At 40.7% G+C, this 14136-nt stretch overlaps 1 protein-coding gene across 3 annotated transcripts in view; it reads left to right on the top strand.

Annotated features, from left to right (window-relative positions):
* Window positions 1-14136, top strand: part of FRMPD4 (FERM and PDZ domain containing 4) — a 292648-nt gene that overhangs the window by 261301 nt on the left and 17211 nt on the right. For all 3 annotated transcript variants that reach the window (XM_077927506.1, XM_028727696.2, XM_028727697.2), the window contains 4 exons: window positions 5489-5593; window positions 7448-7555; window positions 9685-9816; window positions 13530-13649. In XM_077927506.1, coding sequence (XP_077783632.1) covers window positions 5489-5593; window positions 7448-7555; window positions 9685-9816; window positions 13530-13649 — 465 coding nt within the window. The remainder of the gene's footprint in view (window positions 1-5488; window positions 5594-7447; window positions 7556-9684; window positions 9817-13529; window positions 13650-14136) is intronic.

Genomic DNA, 14136 nt, shown 5'->3' with positions numbered 1-14136 from the left:
GGGAACAGCATAAGCAAGTCTTTGCTCCTACTGAGGCTGGCAATGGAAGGAGACCCTTTAATCATCCCCATGAATCCTTTTACTGTAAAGCTCAACATCTATACAGATAAACAATAAAGTATACACAGTTATACAAACTGATTTCAGCATGTGGTTTGTTCTGTGGACTTACAATTATTTGGTGTTTTGAAATTGTTGTGGGAATGTATTTTGATATAGACCTAATCAGGAAAACAGCTCTGGGTCTTAACCCCCACTCCTGCCCACCCCCCGTTATCCAGAGATGTTTGCTAGAAAATCAAACATTTTCTTCCATGCTGGGGTAGGCATGGCAGTCTTTATTTGCTCCAAATTATTGCCATGAAGTGAAGTTGAAGGTTTACCAGCAAATCCTGCAGTAAGAAAATAGAGGGTAGAGAGAGAGGGAGAGTCAATGAATTAGCCTGGGGCCAAAGGGCAGAGTGGCTTGATCTCTTACTGCAGCTGCTTTCTGCTTCACTTCTGGCTGCTCCTGAATTTCTGCCTTTCTCTTGATGTGTTTCTCCCTTTATTTCCTGATTCTGTTTCTTCATATCGGGCAGGTGGGGGGTGTGACTTCAGCCCCAGTGGCCAAATGTGGCCCTCCAAGCATTTATGCCCCTTAGAACTCTCTCCAGGGTGCATTCCTTACCAGTCCTCCTTCATACACTCTCTGACTGTTTTCAAATACATTGTGATGCTCAGTCGTACTTTATTAAAAACATTCCAATACCTGGTGGTGGACCAGGTAGTTCCCCAGTTCAGATCTGGGTGTCTTGCAGACTCAGTCCTCCTGCGTGCTGTCGGTCCTATGGATATATGCTGGCCTGCATTGCAGTTTTGTTGTAAGGATTCTAATGCCACAGAGAGAATTATGTAAAGTGTTTTAAGCTCTTAGGGAAGAGCCTAATTATAGATATCATTAGACGTTATAACTTCCACTTAAACATCATTGTGCTCTTCCCTCTCTTGGATGTGTGAACATCACACACCCTTTGTTTCCATGGAATTCTGAGGTCTACCCCAGTAAAAAGTGCATACTGACTATCTACCATTATTTGCCTGGAGATAATTCACTGCCTTTCCAAGATGCTTTCATTAAAATAAATATTGACAAATATGACAGCCTTGGAGCCATATTGGTAGTCAGCAACTGCTGCATAATTATTAGTCAAGAAAAAGTTGGCCATGATGGATAGTGCTGTGAAGAGAGAATGAATGAGATGGGAATAAGTACTAGGGACACAAATTTGTTGTGGAAATCTAAGCAACTTTTTCTCAAAAAAAAAAAAAAAAAAAAAAAAAAAAGCCTGCCTCACAATAAAGGCTGCAGACATGTGGCTTCTCAATTCTTATTGTTTTAATTTTGTTATTTCCCAGTGAACCAATTCTTGTTGCTGTAAACTAGCCGGCGTGTAGCTTGTGGCTATTAATTACCATAGTTAATGTGTTTACTGTTATGTAATGATGAAGTTCATTTAATAGCATATTTAATGTGAGCATCTAAGAAGATATGCAAACCTTGCTCATCTTTTATTATATCTGATTTCACTGTCTCATTCTCAGTGAATGTTAAAGTATGAAATTCCACATAACTTTCATCGAACATTTTTTTCTCTCCCACCTAATACACATGTTGTAATCCATTTCATTGTTATTAAGCTAAAACCCCTTTGTATTTTTTTTATATGCAACCATAGCTGCACCTTTTTGAAACTTTCACAATCCTATAAATAACAATAGTGGAAAATAAAGGGGACAATATTTGTCACAAGGTCTGTAGCAACATGATATGGTGTAAGATCCCTTATGGGAACCAGTAACTCTAGGATAAAATATTGTGCATAGGCATTTTGCATTTGTGCAGTCAATGTCTTTTGAACATTATCTATGGACTTAACTGGGCTGCAGCTCAGTGGTAGAGTACATCATGTTTTGCATGCAGAAAGCTTCAGGTTCAATCTCTGCCAGTCAGTGTAAACAATATTGAGCTAAACGGGCCAATAGTCTGACTCAGAATAAGGAAGCTTCCTTTGTTACTGTTGTATTCTGTGCGCCGGTTGCAGTTAACAGATTTGTAGTAGGTTAATATGTTTTTGTAACTGTGAGTTTCATAAAGCAAACAAATGAAGCACATGAGGCTGGCTTGGAATACAGTCGTACCTTGGAAGTCGAATGGAATCTGTTCTGGAAATCCATTCAACTTCCAAAACGTTCGGAAACTAAAGCGCAGCTTCTGATTGGCTGCAGGAAGCTCCGGGGTTTGATCATTTGGGAGCCAAAACGTTCGAGAACTAGGATGTTTGAAAACCAAGGTACAACTGTAGTAGTCTTTCATTCCTACCGTTGTGTTCATACTATCATAAGCAATTTGCTTCCACACTTGTGGCCATGAAAAAAATGTCATTGGTCCACACAGAAGAGTTCTTGCTGGCATTGGTTACGGTAAGGTATTAGAGTTTTCTCATTCTTCCTACTCCCAACAACATAGTGCTAATGAGACTGGCTTTATTGCTGATTTTATTACAGACTATATCTTACAAACCCTATAAATATTCTATATTCTGCATTCCCTGACAAATGCATTCCTTAAGCTCCTGCTTAAGGTCATTAAATGAGAATAATGTCTTCTATTTAGCTAAAAAGAAGTGCTTTCATAAAAAAATGAACTAGTCGGTCCATGAACCGTTAATCACTCTTATACCCACAATATGAATATGAAAGTATTAAAATAGAAATTGTTGCAACATATCAGTTTTGGTTTTATTGCTGGACTTATTTTGTCGGACACACGAGCTCTGAAAATATAAATCAAGTTCTTTTAGTAAGAGAAGCACCCTTTGAAACATTTAAAAGCTGAAGCAGCAACCTTCAATGATATTGCAGTTCAGATTCTAAAACAACAGTATTTAAACATTTGACCCAAGATCATTGGGAAAGTTTGTGTTACGAATTTGGTATTTAGCATGAATCACCAGATATGATGGATGCAATGGATCTGATAAGCCTGGATCATCTAATGCAAGAGTGGTGGTGGCAGGGAATCCTTTTTCTTCTCAAGGCCATATAGACAACCTTCCAGGGGGCACAGGCCAGTGGTGCCAAAGGCAAACATGGGCAGTGAAATGGATATGAATTTTGCTTTTGTACAAGAGGCTAGTTCCATTGCACTCACACATCCCTCTCCATCCTCTGTCTAGACAAGAACTATTAACATTATCAGCTCTTGTACCTGAAGTTTCCCATTCCTGATCTCATGTGATTGCTAGTATGACCAAGAGGCTCAAATTTGCTGCCATTTTGATATTTCCTTAGCACCTTGACTCTAAAGTCACCATTTTACCTAAGAAGGTAGCCCATGCTGAGACTTAGGACAAGTAAGCAACATGTGCACCTTGGCTCACCTCCATTAACGGAGAATAGAAGTAGCTCTTGATGTTCATGCAACATATGTGAGACTTCTGGAGTATGCAGGTGCCTTTCTCCCTTCTTAGTCCCCAATGCAGTCAAATACTCCGTATTCACCTATTAATTTGTATTTCGGAGCCCTGGACAGGGAAATCTCCATGCCTGAAGCACCAGAAAATCCATCATACTCTAGATACTTAGACACCCATTAGAACCCATCATGATTAAGGGACCTTTAACTCACATCTGCATACAATCACCCACCTGCACTCTGGACATTTGCATTAGATTTCCATGGCTGGAAAAAGAAAATATTAAAATTACCAGAGATGCCATTCTCTTACTCTAATCCAAAGAAAAACTTTTTACTTGTACTACAGAACCTTTTAAAAGGATATAAAACATGCTGCTTTGACAGCAGCCATACTCTATTAATTAGCAAAACAATTGTAATGACCTTTTTGCCCAGCCAGTTAGATGAAGGTCACAACTTGGGAATTCTTGTGATTCTTTTGTTTCTCCATGGCATAAAATAACAACTTATTTTCTTAAAGGCGCACACCTACGTACACACACACATGTGGGGATTGCATTCAGAGTCATTGCACACTTGTGTGAAATCGCATGCAATTGAAACACCCCACTCCTCCCCCACTCTGCCCCATTGTGCCCCTGCTCTGCCTCCACCCCAGTTACACCCTTTAAGTGATGTATTTTATGACATTTCCAGGTTAGTTCTAGGTTCAGCGCTGTGCACAATTGTGCACATATTGGTCCCACCTAAAATGGGGGCATATATAGAGTAATAGACAGCTTCCCCGATGCACATTGTGCAGTACATTGTTTCACATGCTCCTTATCAGTTTACTCATTGGAAAGAAGTTTGGTGCATCGTTTTGCATCCTGAATGCAAGTCTGTGGCAGAACTGAAGTTGCAACAGACTATGGCAACAAACCATTGCAGCCTGCTGGATCAATACAGTTGTACTATATTTAAAAAAATAAAAATCCCTGGAACAAAAGAGAAGTAATTGCCTATGAATTTCTCTTTCCAAGCGAAGACCCAGTTACTACATTATTCAATAAACACACAAGATGTAACCAGCTGTACTTTTGAATAAATAAGGTATACTATTCATTGTATCAAATTGTAGATTTCAACGGAAGTCTCATAAAGTTCAACGGAAAAAAGCAGAAGACCTAGTGGATCAGTTCATCCTCTAGTCAGTTCACGCATAAGGTCCATACATGTAAAAGTATCTATTCCACCTGTCTGTTCAAAGAGTCCAATAATCCACATGAAGGGTTGTTAAAGTTCCACAGAATCCTTTCACAGAGTCTAAGACAAGGATTTCCAGAATATTAGCCTTATTTTGCCATCCTAGTCTTCATCAGTAGAAAAGGCTCATATGTAATATTACAGGATAGTGGATCTTATAGCATAGTAGTGGTTGCAGTCTACTACAGCTGCTCCATTTTCAAAAGCCTACACTGGTGAAAATATTTTGCATACCCTCTTGCGGACTGTGTTGTTAGCATCCATCTGTCTCAGGAGACAGTGGAAGAGTGCCCCTTTTTAGGTAAAATCAAACCATTGGAGAGTTACAGTGCCAACTATGGATACAGGAGACACATGTTTTATTTCAGGTGGAGGAGATGAAGGTGCCCAGTTGTGCTGCTACAGGTGTACCATGGTGTTTCTTCTTTCTGTGCTGCTCCCAGCAACCATTCCTCCTCCAGTCACTGCTTTAGCTACACAGCCTGATGGTCTACCTCCAGGCACTGTGATCGTCTTCAAGGGATGCCTGCCTTCATGTCACTGAAAGAATGTCAGCCTATTCCTGTTGCATCTGACCGACTGTGTTTACATTTTTTCATACCGCTAACAGAAAAGTGTGATTTGCTTTTATTTCCATTATATAATAAATAGCATTGTGCAGAAGCAGTAATATTTCTGACAGATGGGATCAAATGAGACTTGATCAGGAGATCTATAGCAGTGGTTGGCAGTTAACTGTCAGTCAAGTCATCTTTGCCTTTTCCACTCATCCCTTCTTTCTAGTCTCCTAAATCGGCATTTATCAGCGCTGCGAAAAAGGCCAGATTGAAGTCGAATCCTGTCAAAGTGCGATTCTCAGAAGAGGTCATTATTAATGGCCAGGTTTCTGTGAGTGTGAATATTTATTTCTTCACTTTAAAATATAATTCCCTTTTGAGAGAGAGAGAGAGAGAGAGAGATTCATTCAAAATCACTCTCTAAAACTTTAAATGGACAATAGTATGATAAATTGCCTAGATATGTGTGAGCAATGTATTCATTATAGACATTATATCCAAACCATGCCAAGATTTGGGGGGGAAATTAATGCTTTAAAAAAAGAAAGAAAGCGAAGTTATCCAGGATTCTAAGGATCAATTCAAGCATATAATCAGTGGCATGTTATGCTCCCTATGCTCCTCTGTACCATTGCATATTTTATTCAACGCTGCTTGTTTGGAAATATCTCTGTGTTGAAATTATACATCATGTGCAAAGCTTACATAACAGTGAACATCCATTATGACACACAAGTTCTTAAGACGGAAAGCATTCTCTCTCACAAATCTCACAAGGTTCTTAGTTTTGATGGAGAGTATTTTCAAGCGAGCAACTCAACATGTGAAATCATGTGAAAGGACCTTACTGTGTATTTAACTGAATGGTTGCGCCTGAGCCATAATAAAGGTTTGTTGGCAGTTCAGAAGAGACTCGGGGGGACAGGGCGGTCCTTCCCGCATACACACAGGCCCCACAATTGCCTACCTGAGAAAGAAGGTGTTTCAGAAAATGCAACAGTATTTTTTTATTCCTTGATCCTTCTTAATAATTTAAAGAATCCCGTTATGAAACCAAGGGCACAATGAAATCTTTGGTTCTTGGCAAAGTAAACAACATCTCTGCATTAATATTTCATAGGCATCATCTCCTAATATAGGAGCTATATTATAAATATTATATTATAAATGCTGTGCTTTAAAAAGAGTTCACCGTTGCTTAATTTTGTATCTCGTTTCTTTGAATTTCAAGCTTCCAACTTTTACCTTTGCTCATTCCTGCGAAGAACGAGTACCAATTAGCCAGTACTGTGTTAATCATTGTCTCGTCCTTTCCGTAAACTACCGTAATCCCTGCAACATGGCCTCTCAGTTGCACATTTCTATTTGTAATTTTATAAAAAAAGTGGGGTATAATAATTGCCATGCTGGGTCACGCCAGTGCCCCATTCAGATCAGAATTCAATCTGTGGGCAATAAAACAAATAAACCTTTGGATATGCACAATGGAAGAACAACATGCAAGCAGCAGACTCCTTCCCGCCAATGAACACATACACAAAGAGTGTATTCATGCTGCGCCATATTGCATAAAAGGTACTGCTGGAGAAGGAAACCAGGCTGCAGACAATAATTTGGCAATATATTGTATCAAAGCCGAGGCCATCTTTTTCTCCAACTCTTTTTCGACTAATGAGTAATGAGCAGGGGCAACCCATCCCATTTCGTCAACTGAGGTGAAACAAGAAGGTGCTCCCCACCAAAGCGTCACTTTCCAGGGTCGCAGGGCAGCTGCTTCCAGCTAGATCTTGTGGAAGTCTTATGAGATCTTGCTGGAAGCCTCAACTGCATGGCCCAAGTGGTGGCAGGGGCACACCTGCAGGGTCACAGCCCCATGGGATTCCGCCACCCAAGGCACTTGCTTCAGTCAGCCTCATGGGCAGTTCAACACTGGTAATAAGTACCAGGATTGTAACATCAGTGGCTTAAGGACAACTTGAGCACCATCCCTCCATGTGAAGGCCACCAGAAAATAACTCAATATTAGTCGTAAATATAATAATTTATTTTGCCTAGGGGGGATCCAGAGTCCTTGATTTCAAGTGTCAGTCAGCTTGTGTGGTTCCTTCCCCCGGAGTTCTAGGCTAATTTAAAGCCTTGTTATATGGGAGCTCTGATCGTGTTCATTGTTTTTACTCTCCGACAGGAAACTGTTAAAGATAATTCACTTCTTTTCATGCCAAACGTTCTGAAAGTGTATCTCGAAAATGGGCAGACGAAATCTTTTCGGTTTGATTGCAGCACTTCAATAAAGGTAGGCTCGCTGCTCAGAATCTTCAACAGACATTGCATCTTAAGACTGCAAAAAACAAATGAATAAAGTTCCAGCAAGCCTTACAATAATTTTTTTGTATGCAGGATTCATGCCTGTACTATAAGGCTTCCTTGTGATGAATTTTGTGGATTTAAATGAATTTTATGCTCATAAACTCTAATGTGGCGCTAGTGATTCAAAAATAGGGGTGACGGCTTTAATTACTGCAACTTAATTAAAATTACATGGACCTCACTAAGAAGTCATGATATGCTGCCAGAAGTCAGCATGCTGTGCCAGCTGAAATTAAGATATTGATTGCTAATTGAATAACTTGCAACAAATATGGGTCAATAATATGAGAAATAGGTATGTTAGGGTTATGCCAGCAGTGAATTGTATTGCTAGTAAGTAGACCACAGGCTAAACGAATAAGGGATATTGTGAAATAAATTCACAATGGGAATGGTACTAATGGGAGCCGGAAGCCACTCTGGCTTTAGAGATCCTCTGGAACAGTGCAGGAGGCAGCATTTGGGATGCAGTAGGAGGAGAAAGTCAACAAAAGTTGCAGCCTACTGTCCAGGCCTGGCCCAAGATATTTTGGCACCTGAGGCAAACCACAAGATGACACCCTCTTGGGAACCAAAGACTGGCACAGAGGGAAATGGGCCTGTTCTAAATCATGCCGGGCAGGTACAGACCCCAGGAGACCCCAGCGAGCAGCCCATGCCATTTCCTGAGAGGGAGGAGACCAGCAGTGACTCTTATTTGGGTAGGGCTGCCAAGGAGGAGGCACATCTGGCCTCCCAAGGTGGATGCCGTAGCAGTCACTCCACCATGGCAGAGGTGGCAGCAGCAGGTGATGCACTCCTCAGAGGCCGGATCCTTGGATGGAGGTGCCTTCCCATCTGAGGAAAGCAAAGCCTTTATCCAACTCTGACCCATAATGCATTAGCACAACTTAAGCATGTTGATAAATGCAAATTATATAGTACACTTCAATCAACATTGTGATTTATTTATTTTTCTAAGCATAGAGACTTCACTCTGGTTCCCTACTGATATCTTTCCTAACCTCTCAAACTTCACATTTGCAGTAATGTGTTGTCCTTTCTACAGTCAGTTTCCCTTAGTTATATACTCGGTGTGCACATTTTTGCCCAATTTCTGATGTAAAAATAAGTTTTTAGCATACAATGAACTTGTGAGGAAGTGCCATTAATATGTCTGTGATGCATCTAGGTCTCAGTCATATATTTCAAAAATCTTTGGAACTATTTAACTTCTTCAATAATTTATTTATCTCCGTAGCATCAATAATAATTTTGTGGACCAGAATTTTTATGTTCAGTTTACTAGGTATCCATTTCTAATACTGAACTCACCAAACAAATTTTTTGTCAAGTGGCAAGGTTAACCTATATATATATCCATCAGAGATAAATTGAAAATAACGTGAATCTTTACGGATGGGTGGTCAGTTTTGAATGAAATCAGAACTGCATTTAGGCAAACTGACATTTAATTGCCATTTTAGAAGTAATAACAGAAGGTAGAGATTGATACAAAAGCTTGTTCAAAAATATCCACTCAGATGTTTAGCAGTGGGAAGATAACAAGAATGTTACTGATGAAAAAATGTCTTTTAAAAAGAAGAGGGGGGGAGAGAGAAATCATTTTTTTTAAATGACAGCAACATTGCTTATTACTGAAGTGGAGGGAAGTATATGGGGAAATGCCATAAAGTGGACTTCAGCTAAAGCAAGGGGGAAAGCCCTCACTTTTTGCAGGCAGTTCTTAGCCAAATTCAGAAAGAGTGTGTATCTGAATCTCCTGCTTAGGGAGCTGGGGGTTGTTAACCATCATTTTAGCAGGGGATTCTTGAAAACCTTTTAGCAATGCCTTGCAAGGTGCTTTGAAGTCCTGACCCTGGGACTTCAAAGTGCCTTGCAGAGGACATCAGTGTGGCATCATGTGATTGGCAGCTGAGCAACTCCAGGTCTGGCCCACAGACTCCTACCCCTTTGGACTGAGAAATTACATTTCAGAGTGAGGGAAAACAAGGTCCCCATTCTATCCATTTCTTTTCTTCTGGGTGGTTGTTTTCAATCTGTTCTCTTTTGAAGGATGTCATCTTAACGCTTCAGGAGAAGCTCTCAATTAAGTGTATTGAACACTTTTCCCTGATGCTGGAGCAGAAGACTGATGGGTCTGGAACCAAACTTCTCTTGCTACACGAACAAGAGACTCTTACTCAGGTTTGTGCAATAATGCAACTGTGCATGCAACAATGAAGCATTGTGGATCCTGAAATATTCTGGAATATACTGTTATTATTTCTAGAGCAGTGTCAGATAGCTACTGTTAGCATATAAATGTGTTTAGTTATAATGCAGTGAACTGGACTTAAATCAAAGATGGTGCTATAAGCAGAAACTTCTGCCATAGCTGAGGTGGCTAGGGAACTGCTCTGTGGAGTCTGCAGTGTGGATTTAACTATTGGGAGCTCTGCAACTCTAGCTCCTGGCAGAACTCTCTGCTCCCACCCTCATCATGCAAAAAAAAGTTGCTCCTTTGCCTCTGTTGGGGCCCAATCTATCTCCTGCTTTCTGGTTTCTGGTGACAGTGTGTGTCTGTGGCTGCCCTTGTTGCATGTTCTTCCTCCTGCCCTTGGCTGCTTGGAAAAGGAGCCTTTCCCTCCCCGTTGAGCTAGTATCCCAGGGATGGGGCTCTATGTGTGTGCTCTGGTCAGCAATGTAGGTGCTGTATTGTGTGGGATCTCCTTCCTTCCCTTTTGTGTGTTGTGCTGCAGAAGAGTAGCATTAAACAGAGAATTAAAAACCCCTGCCTGTATCCCCTGCCTGATTTCTGAGCTACCCCCCCCCCCCCGTCTTCATCGCTTTACATATATATATATATATCCAAATCACACTGAGTATGTTTCCTCAAGCCCGCTCGAACAAAACCTGTTCCCTGATTGTTTCAGTAATGCCATAATCCATCCACTTCTGCGGTGATAAATGGTGATGCAGAAAACACTGTTGGGTGACTTCATTTATTAGATCATTAAGGAAGATTAAGCTCATTGTGGAAACAGCAGTGTGGGATTCTTAGAAGCTGTTGGTTCTGGCCTAATTCTGCTGTCACTGGAATCAATTGTTATTTTCTTTGTTATTTGTTTTGGAAAGACCTTTCAAAAGCTCACCAATAGCTTGTTAGTGCTTCTTCCTTTGTGTGCTTGCCTGCCTGCCTTTTGATGATTAGGAAGTAGCTTGTTAGAGCAAGGGAAGCAGAGGGCTGTATTATGAATTAGGAGACTGTATTATGGGCACTGAAGAGAAAAAAAGGCTGAAGAACAATGCTGCCAATTTCCTGTCAATCAAAGCAAACAAAGCTGGGCACAATTCAGCCAAAGTTAAGCATCTTCATCTATTGGCTTCAATAGGAGAGATTTAAGCACAAACATTGGCTCTCAGATTGCTTTTTTGCCACCTAGACAGTAGGTCCTAACCACACATTGCATTAATTGTGTCACTGTGATATCAGGGGATTTTTTTAAAAAATAAAATAAATTGATCTTGTGGTGATTTCCTTCTGTGCCATTAATAATAACAACAACAACAACAACAAATAAGCCACTTTTCCTCATAAAGATGTCCAAAACAGCCCATAATATAACAGCAGCACAACATGAAAAATACATATCAGTACATCATTACCACCTGTGTGGTAATACATCTGTGTATCTGAAGAAGTGTGCATGCACACGAAAGCTCATACCAAGAACTAGCTTAGTTGGTCTTTAAGGTGCTACTGGAAGGGATTTTTTTTGTTTTGATCATTACCACAAACTTTCTAATACCAATTTATTTCAAAACATATGGCAATCCAAATAAACATTCATTTTCATAAGACCAACCTAGCATTTTAAATTCATGACAAAATTAATGATGGTGCCAAATGGAGCTTTTTTAAATTGCACTGTGGTTTAACCCATCACTCCCTGTGCATTGCAGTCCCAATCGAACTTGGCGCCTCAAAAAACTGCCCATACAGCATCCCCTGCTTTATTTCTTTTCCTTTGTCACATCCCTCACCATCTTGTCCCATTTATCGAGCGAAATAGAGACCACAAGAGACAGGAGACAGAATTACATACAAGGAAGGCATGGGGAAGGGTGCATAGTGGCGTCCATTTCCCCTACCCAATTACTATTGTTAAATATATAGGTAGGTTTCTGGGTTGTGTTAATCTATTGCTGCCTTCTCCAACCTGATGCCCTCCAGATGTTTTAGAGTACAGTTCTGATCAACCCCAACCAGCATTGCCAATGATTAGGGATGATGGGGCTTCTGGTCTGTAAGATACCATATTTTAGATCGACATTGCATAAACCTGGGAGTTCAATAATGATTAAGCTATCAATAGTCAACCTCAGTTTCTCCCTTTTATATCCTTGATTTCCTGCTCTTTATATTAGTCCAAGTGGTGGTTTGTTTTAATGCTCATCCACCATGTTTTCTTACTGTTTACTAGCGAATGGAAACACCGTACTGTAATTGGATGGGTGGGTCACAATGCCTTTTCTGACTGACTCTTGCATTTAATGCAATCTCTCAATTGGGTATAACAGGGCTTAGCCAAAAACCAATTGAACTGAATAAAAATCTTACGATTGAATCAAACTGCTGTCCAATGTGGATATCAGCAAGCAAGTATTACACACTGCAGTATAATCTTTCTGTGAAAGATTAGCTTATTAGCTAAGATTTTCTGCTTCATAATACACCAAGTTTGCCTTTTGATTGTATTTTCTCTGCGAGATGATTTCCTGATAAATTTCTGGCTACTCCATAGAGGCTTTTGTTCAGTGGCGTAGCGTGGGGGTGCAGGGGGTGCCGGCCGCACCGGGCGCAACATCTGGGGTTAGGGCAAATCCATGGGTTAGGGGGCGCAAATCCACGGGTTAGGGGGCGCAAATTACTTGCCTTGCCCCGGGTGCTGACAACCCACGCTACGCCACTGCTTTTGTTTAATTTGGAAAGTGTAGGAAATGGCCTGTGTGCCATATAAGTCAGTGTGCAAGTCTCCAGAGGTTATGGTGGAGACCCTGATGGGTCAGGAGCAGCGTAAACGTAGGTCAAAATGGCACATGCTAACAGGCGGAGGCATGCAGCAGATAGGTCAGGGAGAAGGACTATGGGAAGAAATAGGACTATGAGTACCTAGATTTTCATTGTGCTTTATTGGTGTTTAGCAATCTGGGTGGGGAGTGCTGATTTCTGAAAGTCTGTCCTGGGTGGGTTGTGCAATGATGGAACACTGCATAAGATGTCTGGGATGTTTCAGAACTAAGAGAAATACCAGTATTTTCCATTGATGCATATGGAGAGTGTGTGTGTGTGTGTGTGTGTGTGTGTGTGTGTGTGTGTAAGAGATAATAATAATTTAGGATTCCTCCTTTTCTGAAATCAAAGTAAACTGATTTTAGTTCCTCTATTTCTTTCTTCATACCACATAGCCTCCTTATGATAACTATTAAGACCCCATTCTGTTAGAATTAACAGAGTGATACTAACTTGCCCTTTGGTTAAAAGACCATTCATCCTGATGAGGATTATCCCTCCATATGCCCCCTCCAAAGGAGGCACAGAGGGGGTGGTGGTATGACAACGAGCCTTTTCTGTGGTGGCTCCCTACCTGTGTTTTTAGGTTTTCATTTTGTTTTGGTTTTATACTAGTTTTAATATTTGTACTATTTTGTAAGCTGCTTTGGGTTACCATTTGTAAAAAAAAAAAATGAAGGGGGAGATGGAACTAATAATAATAATAATAATAATAATAATAATAATAATAATAATAATAATAATACCCTTTGTTAGAATTTCCGTCTAGTCATCTCAAGGTTTGTGTGTTATGCAAAATAGGATGCAATGTCAGGAATTCCACACATGCATTTTGTTGTTCCAGGTGACCCAGAGGCCAAGCTCCCATAAGATGAGATGTCTCTTCAGAATTAGTTTTGTCCCAAAGGATCCCATTGACCTTTTACGAAGGGATGCGGTTGCCTTTGAATATCTGTATGTACAGGTGAGTTAGATGGGTTTACTATAAATCAGGGCAATTTGGGCTTCCTTAAGAGAAGGTTTTTTAAAGGCATGTGACATGTGAGCAGAGAAAAGAAATAGAATACAACATTTTGTTTATGATGGGAATAGCAGGAAAACGGCACAAGGGTTTAGATCAGGGTGGGCCAAACCTGGCCTCTTGCTAGTGGTTCAAATTCATCCCACTAGGCCATTTTCTCCAAACCATGCCCCCCAGCTCCACAGTCAACATCTCATGTGACATCAGGTGTGCGCAGGTGGAGTTGTTGCTGCCCATGCACAATTGGGAGCCTTAAAATGCACAGGTGATGGTGCATTTGCAAGGGAAAGCAGGTTTCGGTTCCCCAACCCCAGCTGATGGGCAGGAAAACCAAAGCCTGCTAAATCAGCTGAACAAGAGAGCCAGTGCTTGCAGAAAGCAGGCTTCAGTTCTCCCACCCACCACTGAAGTTGCCTGCTGGATTGATTCA

Source organism: Podarcis muralis, chromosome 4 (assembly GCF_964188315.1).
Source record: "Podarcis muralis chromosome 4, rPodMur119.hap1.1, whole genome shotgun sequence".
Lineage (NCBI taxonomy): Eukaryota > Metazoa > Chordata > Lepidosauria > Squamata > Lacertidae > Podarcis > Podarcis muralis.
The sequence above is the reverse complement of the archived record's forward strand: the minus strand, read 5'-3'. Positions and strand labels throughout refer to the sequence as shown.